Source organism: Sipha flava, unplaced genomic scaffold, assembly GCF_003268045.1.
Source record: "Sipha flava isolate LNK unplaced genomic scaffold, YSA_version1 1_pilon_pilon, whole genome shotgun sequence".
NCBI classification, from domain to species: domain Eukaryota; kingdom Metazoa; phylum Arthropoda; class Insecta; order Hemiptera; family Aphididae; genus Sipha; species Sipha flava.
Window position 1 is genome coordinate 665,981 of NW_020272783.1, and position 11,831 is coordinate 677,811.

At 27.9% G+C, this 11,831-nt stretch overlaps 1 protein-coding gene across 1 annotated transcript; it reads right to left on the reverse strand.

Annotated features, from left to right (window-relative positions):
* Nucleotides 1–5,324: 5,324 nt before the first annotated feature.
* LOC112682114 (ejaculatory bulb-specific protein 3-like) lies at nucleotides 5,325–6,924 on the reverse strand. Its single transcript, XM_025552607.1, has 2 exons — nucleotides 6,626–6,924; nucleotides 5,325–5,595 (listed from the first exon to the last, which is right to left on the reverse strand). The coding sequence occupies exons 1-2, from the start codon at nucleotides 6,825–6,827 to the stop codon at nucleotides 5,405–5,407; spliced, it is 393 nt and encodes a 130-aa protein (XP_025408392.1). The 5' UTR covers nucleotides 6,828–6,924; the 3' UTR covers nucleotides 5,325–5,404.
* Between the last annotated feature and the right edge of the window lie 4,907 nt (nucleotides 6,925–11,831).

Genomic DNA, 11,831 nt, shown 5'->3' on the forward strand with positions numbered 1-11,831 from the left:
CCGCTGTGTAGATGCTGTAATCGTCTATTATTTTTTCTCCTGTTTTTCTGTTTTCATTCTTTCTCTCTCTCTCTCTTTCTCGCTCTCAAAAATTATATTACTTCGATAATGCTTGCACACGACTAACCCGTCAAATTGTATTATATATAAATATGTACATGACACCGGATAAAATATAACGTAAAAATAGCGAAAACAACGATTTTTGATCATACATAATAATGACGCAAAGAATAGTAAATATGAATTAAATAAGAATATTAACACGCATTTTATTGGTTTCCCTTTTTTGTTATTTTGTGCGTTTTCATCGTTGTACCAACTCTTTTTCCTCAAACACACAAAAATCATTTGAATATCTTAAACAAAAATCAGATAGATCATTAAAACGAAAAGTATAATACGATTATAGGGGTATATTGATTAACATATTTTACTCAAATTATTATTATCGATGTACCGTCAGTGAGCTGCTTTTTTTCACAAGATATTCGTGTACAATTTTTTATGTACAAAATGTAATTGTTTTAGTTAACTAATGTTTAATAATTCACTTACATAAAGTATCCTTAGACTAGCTTTAGATTTAGATCAACTAGAAAAATATATCGTTTCCATGAATACCTTAAAATCCTATTTATTAAAAATATAACATAACATTATTGGTGTAACATTCATATTATAATCTGTATGACACTAATGACATTAACATAAAATCCCCGCAATCTCAGTCAACAATATCTTCTCAGACAAGTTCGATATTTTTTCACTTTTATAGTTTTATTGAAAAAATTACTTTATTTTTAACATTTCCGATCATTTTTCATACCACGAATGAAGATCGATGATATAAGGTCCGTTGCAGTCTAACGCTTTGCACATCTTTTCAGCCGGAAATGATACAACTATACATCTGTTAATTAAACTGTCGACGGAAAAAAGATACGAAATTGCGATTTTCCTAGATTACGAAAACGGACGTCATTCGAAATGATATTTGTGTTATTTTTATCATTATAGCGATCGTGAAGGTTATAAATGTTCAATCTTTGTAATATTTAGTGTATTATTTACATACTAAATATTATACAGTGCAGTAAATTGTGTAAGCTATACGTGTTATTATACGAATGCTTTTATAAATAATCGAACGAAAACTGCCAACAATAGTTTAGTGTTATATTAATAAGTATAATTTAAAATAATATGATACGATAATGTATGAAAAGTAAGTTCACGATTGTAACGTTGCAATTACTTAATAAATTTTGACCGATATAAAACTTCTGTTCTTGCGTATATGCAAAAATTATACTTCCGTGTCGTTTTAGAAACCGCAGAAATAGTTTGCATTTTTTTTGTTAATTTTGTTGCTGTTGAGACGTAATCAAAATGATGTATTTCAAATTATATGAGTCAGATGCATACGCATACCACCGTATATCGCCAGTTCTTTATGTTTTCCAGAAAACCATATTTTGTAACAAGACAAATATGTAGTGACTAGCGGTCATACGTTTTGTCGCGCGATAAATACTCTGGATGTTTCAATTGTTCAACATCGTACGAATAGAAAACTTAAACATTTAGTTTAAGTAAAAAGGAAATTTATTTACTTGATTCAATTAATAAGTACAATTTTATCAATCTCTCACCACATTTATTGTAGTTACTGAGTGTTATAAAATATTATGTACCGCATTAAAAACGTACATTATAATATATTATATGTTATTCATTTATTACGTATACATTGTTGTACGACGAAACACTATAATGCGAATTCCATATGCGATTTATCAACAGTCGGCTCGAAAGTATTAAATAAAACTTTTTCTGTTAGTAAAACAATCGAAAAAACGCACCAAAAGTTGTGAAAACTTTGTCCCGACCCTGAACTTTTCATTGGTAGAAACGTTTCTGGATTTAGAACTAACGTAACATTATTTCAAACTTTCGTCGATAATACATGTACCTATTGAATAAAATGTTTTTCGGTATTCATTGCAGTCGTTTTTATTTAACACGTTGAATAAAAAACTTTAATACGTATATTAGTGATTAGCGTAATAGCTAAAACAATCTCCTACTGACTGTGGTATAAATAAGTAATAAGTATACACGGTTAGAGCTATATGGGAAATATTTCTCGGCTATGTTTTATAGCGAACAGTATAATCCCAACCGAAACGCTCCATCAAACTCCATGTAAAAGAAACCGCTCTGAAAGTTTTGATATAATATTAACAGATAAGTATTTGAATTATGGATAAAAATAACTATAAAATTATACAGTATTTAAAAAAAATATACTTTCTATATTTTTTAAGTACAATATTTTAAAATCTGATGACATTTTTCAGATTACTTTTTAAATAATAAAACTAATTTATAATGCAAGTTAATATTTTTATTTATTATATTTTTAATTTTAATTTAAATCTTTTTCCATTATTTTTTCATTAATATTAGATAAATATATTTACACAAATCCCTAATAATATATCGAAAATATCTAATAATATAATAATAGTCACGTATTTTCAGTAACATCTAATCATAAAAACAATATAAAATCAATTTTTAACCAACCTTTGACCAATTTTAAATTATATCAAACACAGATAGAAAACGCTGATACAACTATTACATAATTTTTTATTGAACAGTTCATATCATTCTGCTCATCATATATGTAAATATAATATTTGTAATACGGACGTATCGCAAATTAACTGACGGAGCGCCGTATTTTAGGGTCGCCAACCTGTGGCCGAGATCAGTGGTTGGAACATACAGGATTTTACCGATAACTTGGTAGAAAAAACAAACATTTTAGCAGGTTAATTAGGAAGTATTTATTCAAATCTGTACTAGTTTAATGTATGTATCGTTGAGAAAACCTAAATGGCATAAAACTCGACGAAAAATAATAATAAAATAAAAGGAAAATGTAAAACTATTAAATATATAAAATATCTGTAAACCGGCCACGGCGAAATTATTCAATAATAATAAAATTAGTTCTACCGCGTGTACGAACACACGCAAATATTTTACCCCTCGCGGACGTCATTTACCACACCGTGAGGCATGTGAATCAAAAGTTACAAAATGTTTTTTTTCTCTCTTTTTTTTTTTTTTTTTTGTGTCCACGTGTGTATACATATCTCCAATATATATATACTGTAGTTAAATGAAATACAATACAAATCACACCGCAACAAATATTTCTGATCAAAAAAGAAAAAAAAAAAATCACAACATCACTATTCAGTCGACTTTGAACTCCCCAACAGTATCGGGTCAACGAGCGCTTCTCGGTGACGATTTGCCTGTCGTCTGTCGTAGTCCAATGTGTGGTCTTGTACGGTCTTTTTTCTCAGGTAACAATTGAAATATGAAAATAATCCCAACGATAATAATAATATACGAGGACCTGTTGTTTGTATTACGCGATAATTGTCATCCGCTTGAGTCCCAAAGCAATAAGTGCGACAGTTATAACCTGCCGTCTACCGATAAACGAAACGAGAGCAACAAGAATAACATTAATATAGGAACTGCGTGTTTTCGTGCCGATTGAAAACCGAATGTTCCGCTCGGTTGGCAACGGTACTGCAAGAGTAAAAAGACCGTAGTCGGACGTCAATAGATGATAATGTTCATACGGCATCGACGTCGTTTATGGAAGACAACGTGTTTGTAGTGTACAAGTGTATGGCACGGTCTGAATTACGATTTTTATTATAATTTCGTGACGCGGAAATAACAAACAAACGTTCCGCAACTAAACATCACTTTTTATTACGGCCCGATTGTGTTCGGACTAAACAAATAATGGAATATACATTATTTGTTTGTCCGGGGGTGAAGCCTTCCGTCGAAAACAATACATCAATTATTAATGGTATTTCAAAGCTTTTTTCGACCATTAAAATTGATTTCGTTGAAACCACCGTAGCGACCTCCCCCGACAATTTCACCGGGCTGAGATATCACCGAACGCTATCTGTCTACGGCTAGGCGGTACAACTCGCGTTCGTTATACACAGGACAAAAACTAATCTCTTTTCTATGACAAAAACCGTCGGGCCGATCGCAATTCACGTTGATATTTCAACGCTATATTTATGGAGTGATTCGAAAGATTCAAACGCCTAATTACGTACAAAATGGTCTGTAACTCGCCCATGTCCATAGGGATTCATTTCAGCCCGATTTCGACCTAATACCTGCAAATGCAATCGGACAAATTATGTTAATAATTAATAAATAAAAACAAAACCTTTAAAACGTGTTTTATTTGACATTTTCTGAAAATCACATCGGTCATGATTTTTATTCTGTAAATTTCTACTAGGAAATATCTATGTTCCAACCAGGGACTGGAACCGTTTGGATTTATCGTTACCGGTTCTCAAAGAATAAAATAACTGTTCCGGTTATTTGTAAAAAAAAATTAAGATACCTGTTCCTGTTATCGCTAAAATATAATAATATTTCTTATCTTGTGAATAAACTGTAATATACCATCGTTTTGTTGAAGTGTATTATATGTATTATAATAATAATATTATGGTAGTAAACAAAAAATTATTTTACAATTATTTCAATGTAACCTCCCCTTAAATTATATAAAACATTGTGGTTGGTACTATTATAAAGTCGAAAATTACAGTCACCAAGATATTATTTTCGATTGACGGAACGTTTCGTTTACGTATCGTTCGCCATAAAAATACACTAGCGGGTAGTGCAGTGGCATCTCCAGACCTTGGAGGAGGTGGAAATAGTAAAAAAATTTATATTAATATACATGGGATTCAGGTTTAGAGTCTAGTACCATTTTTTTTTTTTTTTTTATATCTTTTGGAATTTAGAACTAGTCTCCTTTACAAAATATTTGTACACATAACCCCCCTCCCTCTATAAGGACACCCCTGGAGTTTATGTTTTTCAGTGTACATGCTGTATTTAAACACAAGAGTTTCGTGTATAATATGCATTTTTCTTTGATTGCCACATATTTTTTGTAAGGTATGGGTGTTTTATAATAAAAATTTAGACTAACCGATTTTTTTCTGTAATTTATCGTGTACGATTCTTTACAGAGATTTTCGTTTTCACTAAAATAATATATTAAGTATATCAATACAATTTTACATACACTTAACCGTTTGCTTATGCACGATTTTTCATAACAAATGTATACATATTAAATTTTATTGTTAGAACAAAAGAGTTCCTAACAGTAACGTGAAAAATAAAATAATAAAATTGGAATAGACAATAATGTATTTTATTAAATATTTCCATTATATTTTTACCCTAACATTTTAATATAATAAAATAAACTACAATAAATTTGTGATGATTTTTTCTAAGTAATTTTTATTCAAGCTTAATTCTTCATAGTCTCCAATAATTTCGAGTAACGCTGTCTGTATGTTCCTTGAGGATCGTATTTTTCTTCGAGTTGTTTCCAAATATCACTTCTCTTTTGGATTAAAAATTTAATGACTTTTTCGGCGCCTTGCTTTTGTTTTTCTGAACAACCTTCACATTTAGTTTCTATTGCATCCGGAAGCCACTCTGAATCATAAAATGTATACAACATCTATATTGTAAGTACAGTGCTCGACTTGTGGGGGGACGCAGTGTGACGGAGTACCCCAACTAATTTTCAGAAATGTTAGCGTCCCTCTAATAATATTATGTTTAACAAGTTTTGGAGACGCTATTTTTTTTTAAAGCAACAGAGTTCCTCTTCTTTAATTTTTCCAAGTCGAGCAATGTGCAAATATGAAAATTATACAACCCTTAAAAATTATCATAATATTTTTAATACGACACTAAAATGTAAGGCTATTTTTTTAATTAATCTACAAATTATAAAACACATTAAAAAAAAAAATAATAATTTAGGAAACAATATATATATATATATATATATATATATATATATATATATATATATATAGAACGAATAGATTAAATAGAAAGAGATAATTATACAATTATGTCATATTTTGATACATAATTTTTATTAGAAGCATTTTTCTTAGATGATGCAAGTGGTATTTCGGTATTTAATGATTCGATATCTTTATCATTGTTAGTTATTTATTTATTTATTTATTTATTTTTTTTTTTTTTGTTGTCTCGATTTGGAATTAATTATTTAATTAGTACGATTACTATTTAATATTGTTTACTGTACATTTATTACTGTATAGTGTTTAACTTTATGAGACTTGATATTTATTTATAATTTAATTATAGTTCTTAAAAATCTTATAAAATATTTTTAAGTACTAATCTTTACATTCATGAAATGGGAAGAATAATAGTATAATATAATTAGTAAAATAGTAGTATAGTTTCTCATTCAAATTTTATTACCTACTACATTGTTTTTTTATTTTTTTATTCACAACTCAAAACTCTTTTTACTTTTCATTATTTATAACTGCTAGTCGGAAATATTTTCCATTTAAATATTAGCTTATTATGGTATTACACTTTGGACACAACTCGTTAACTTTTATATCCAAACAAAAGTTATTTAATATATGAAATAATTTCTAATAAACGAACAAAATATTAAATGTGTCATACTTACTTTTGAGTTCTTCGCCTTCTTGTGTACATTTCCCCTCGTCCACTAGACACTTAAAGTAATTAGTGATCAAACGATCATTGTTCAAGATTTCGTCGAGGTCTATGTTGTCGTATTTAAGAGTGTATTTGATCAGCGCCGCTCGAGTCGAAATAATCGGCAACAGAACAGCACAGCAAACAACCGCTGCTAAAAACTTGATCATTTTGTGATTATTAATTTTGATTTTACTTTGAACAGTCGAACTAAAGATCGTCGGTGAGTGAGCCAATCGAGTATATACGTGAAAATGTGGTCTGCTGTTTTTTATATATTAATTATGTTAGGTTAACCTCCGGGTCGAAAATGCAAATACACCTGTCCACGACGTTATGGATATACATTCATTAGTGCGCCCATCGGACCGAATCGAATACATAGTTTTTCGGAAAAATGAAAGAGTCCTTCAAGGCGCATCGTGAGAGAATAATATGGCAATGGACATTTCCAGATGATTTTCATTGCACATTTGTATAACAAACAAATCAACCTTGGAAAACTTAAATGTTGTACGCGTGTTGCCGTTTCTCAACTGTATTTGAAATAAGAACTGGAAACTTGATGAATTTTATTGTTCAGGTTCCTATTCTGTTACCAGAAAAAAAAATCGGTCCAGATTACGATTCCAGTTCTTAATAAACTAAATTTTCGGTTTTGGTTTCTTTTCATTTTCAAAATAAAATTTAGGTTTCGGCTTATACATTAACGAAAATTTAAGTTTAAGTTTCTTTTCAATTCTTAAAAAAATTAAAAATTCGTTTCAAATTTTGGTATTATACTTATTTAAGAAAATGTTGTTCTGTTTCGATTCTTTAAAAAATATAATAAAATATTAACAGTGTTAATTGTTGTCAATTTTGGCGGTCAATACCAATTTTCAACCAGATATCCAACCAATAGCCTAGAGAAAAAGAAAGGAGTAAATAAAAAAAAATTTACTCATCACTGTCATCTAATATCTGTTTAATACCCTGTTTCAAATAAAATTTTTGGTTTTTTATAGTTTTCTCTGTAATTGTTATGTATCATTTCCAAAGTACCACTTGTCAGGTATATCCAGTGTTTAAACCTTTAAAATAGGTATACAATAATCTTTTTTTTTATTACCACATACTTTATTTGTTCAAAGACGTTCTGGGGTTTCAGTAAATAGTACAAATGAAAATCTGTTACACTTTCGCAGAACTTTATACTGATTCATTTTACCTCATATATATACGATAATTATAATTACGAGCTTTATTTTAAAATAATCTGGGATACATAAATATCAAAACATTTTAGAATACTAAATAATATACAAGCAGTTAAAAATATTTAACATTTATTGATGAACTATGCATAAAGTCAATATAATAAATTTTATAATTAAATAATAATAAATACATAATAGTTTTTATAATAATTTTAAAATTAATTATAGAGTTAGACAAGTACTCACTTTTTGTAAATTTTTTCGAGTGAGTTCGAATAAAGTAATTATAAAAGTATTTGTACCTACTCATAAACACGAGTACTTAATTTTAGTTGGCTTAAATCGAGTATTTGACTTGACTCGATTTAAATCAAGTACTCGCATTTATTTAACTTCTTTTATAAAAAAAAAAAATAACTATTAAAATTATAATTAACTGAAAATTGAATATTTTCGTTAGGAAATACCAGAAAAATTGATGGTTTGAATCTTGTGGTCCTCGAAGTCTTTTTTTTACCCCCTCCATAGAAGATGCGACATTTCTCAACTGTTTAGTGGTGTCGTATTGACGGAATATTCGCGACCTAACCTAACCTATGATTGATATTCGGAAACCGGAGTACATGGGATCTATTTTTGATCTTTAGTGTGAAGAAAATTTTAAAATGCTAAATAAATAAAAAAAATAATTATAAGTACCTACATGGTTGGATTTAAATTAATTTATTATGCAGAAAACTCGGAAAGGCGTAAAAATCCATCAGAAAAACTAATAAGATATAACTGGGACAAAACTCATAATAAAATATAAAAAAATATAATGTGGCCGCCGTTTTCGGAGGTTTTCGTTAATGTTAACATAATGATTTTGTTGTATTTTAAATATATATATATACCGACCAATATATGCTATAATAATAATAATAATAATAATAATATATGTGTTTTATAAAATTTATAAAAAATTTAATTTAATTTTATATTATTTAATTTTTTTTTTAATTTTATTTTTTATTTTTAATTTATAATATTTAATATTATTCTCCAATAATTCTCCAATTATTTTTTATTTTAATACTCTTCATTATAAATATAATATAATTCTCCATTATTCATATGGTCTTGCCGCCGGACCATAACGCCGCGGAAGAGAATAAAATTTTGTACTCCATATTGAGTTACCAAAAAAAAAAAAATAGATATCTCTCAACCTTCCGGTATTTTCATCAGATGGAGAGTGAGACTTTTCTACATCTTTAAGACTATTACGGGAACCTTCGATTATCACTGGACTTTGACAGGCACGCAACGAGGGTCTTCTAGATAGGTTAGAAATGCACTCTGGTAGATATTTATTGCATCAAAAAAAACCGCTAGATACAAAAAGAGGTAAAAACAATTTTACATTTTTTTTCTCTACAAAAAAATGTAAATACTTAGCGCCATCGGATCAGGAATTATTTATTTGGATCAATGTATTATACAGATGCAAAAGATTTTTGAACATTAAGCTAAAAAATATACAAAAAAATATTTGAATATAATTTGAAATCAATAAAATACTATGTTAATGTTGACAGAGTAGGCAATATTATTGCAATTGAGCTCAATTCATGAACTTAAAATACCCATAATTAATAAATAATAAACTTTTTTAAATTAACTCAATTATCGAAATTTATGTAGGTATATACGTTTTGCTAAAATATTTTTGTTCTTTTTTTATAATTTGATGTAATAACTATCACTTATTAGATTTAAATAAGTATAAAAATATCTCATTTTCCCTAAACAGATTTCCTTTCAAAATTATCTTAAATTATAAATCATTTTACTGCATAATTAAATAGTATATAAATCAAATATTTCTATTTATTACACATTTTTTAAGTTATATCACAATAGTTTTTAGGTCAGTAGGTCATATATGTCATATTATTAAATTCTCCGTTCAGTGATTTATTATAAGCACATTTTTTAGTATTTCATTTAATGAAAATTTAATAATTATTTATTATAAATTATATTTTCGATGTAAAAATATGTATTTTGTTATACGTATGAATCATTGTTAACAATACTGCAGTCACTAATTAACAAAATATGTTTAAAATATTACGAAAGATTTAAAATTATAATTTGCATAATTTATAAATAGATAGTCTATGAATAATAGTGAAAGGGTAATTATATATATATATATATATATATATATATATATAGAATGTGATTAACCAAAAATGAATTATAATTTTCAAATAATAAAACTTAATTACATTATCTCAAAGTCGAAATTTGATTTGCAAAGGAATCCATTTAAAAATTATATAGTTGAAATTTCCTTCATTTCATTTCAAATGTACTTCTTATTGGATTCTTGGTTAAGATTATTGCGATACTTTTGAGGGCATTTCTTTTTTAAACACAATAAACGAGCAGTATAGAAAAAATAATTATATTCATAATGGTTTTAATTCATAAAATAATAAGAAATAAAATTAAAATTAAAAATTAGTAAACGATTAATATTTGTAATACTAATAATTTATATTAAGAAATAAATAAATAAATAATTACTTAGCCTGAAGTGTAATATATTTTTAAATTACGAACGGTTTCGTATTAAAAATTCGTTGTCAAAGATATACAAAGTCAACAAAATCGAAATTTTAAAAATGTTATAATACAACATTTATTTATATTTTTTAATTTTATTGTAACGTCAACGAATCTGGTTTATTATAATATCTCATATCACAGTGTTTTGATGATATAATCGCGCGTCGGTGGAGGCCGTTTACCTCATTATGTAAATAGTAAGTATATTTTCCCGCGTGCTCCCACTTCACTGTTTGTTTCGGTATAACCGTATGTCCATAACTGTCGAATCAGTAAATCCACTGGACGTTGCACTGCACTTTTTACACCAGAGCAATATTTCATTCAGGTGACTCTGAAGTGCGTCTATTATGTGGTCAGTTTCCGTCAAGACTGTATCGAAATTTTTTTGATATTTTACGAATGTTTAGAATAATTATTTTTTTTTTTTATAATACCAATAAAAATATTTTCTGTCAAAAAAACTAAGCTCTAATTAACCATTGGCTACTTTTAGTTTTATAACATAATATCATATAAAAATGTGCTATTAATTTTAATAAAAGAAGATTACATTTTTTTCTGTCTTATTTTTAACCAAATATCAAAAATTAAAATCTAAATTCAATAAAATTACAATATACATGTTTTGGACCCCTCCTGAAAAAAATTGATAGATACGGCCTTGGTTTTCATGGAGTCACAATAAATAGTCGAGATGACGGTAAAAAGTGTTATGTTAGTATGGGGAGACTTTGGGATATCCAAGACAAATATATGAAATAGAATAGGCCCAATTTTAAATCCTTGGGAAACTTTCCCAAGTATTGGTTTCAAGTATGATTTTTCATCATTGACTTTGACGGCAATGAAACGGTTGGTCAAAAACAATTTAATTATATTAAATGCATATTTAGATGCATTTATTTTCATGAGTTTAAATAATAGGCTTTATGTCACACTTTTTCAAATGCTTAAGAAATATAAATATGTGAATTCAATAAAGGTTTTATAAACTCATACAGGGGATGTCCGAAAACTTTGGAAATGGATTGATCTAATAATTAACTTTAAATTCTTCGCGTTGAATTCACCATACCGATACTAAAAACGGAATTAGGAGGAGGAAGACTGGAATTCATTCTCGAGCGTAAAAATTCTTAGTTTAGCCTCTGACAGATAGGTACTATTTTATTTTATCTATATTTATAATAATTACCTTTTTATTTTTTTTACATCTCCCTTCGAAAGGAAAAAGAATTATTATCACGTGAAACAGACCCGATCTCACTTATTTGGCCGCCTATGTTATACAAATTTGCTACCCCCTCTTTCCAAATTTTATATCTGAGCATTTTCCAGAGTTAACTTCAAAAA

Coding starts and splice junctions, on each gene's coding strand:
- LOC112682114 (XM_025552607.1), bottom strand. CDS start 6,827: ATGATCAAGTTTTTAGCAGCGGTTGTTTGCTGTGCTGTTCTGTTGCCG. Junction 5,596..6,625: donor AGAAGGCGAAGAACTCAAAA/GTAAGTATGACA, acceptor TTTATGATTCAG/AGTGGCTTCCGGATGCAATA.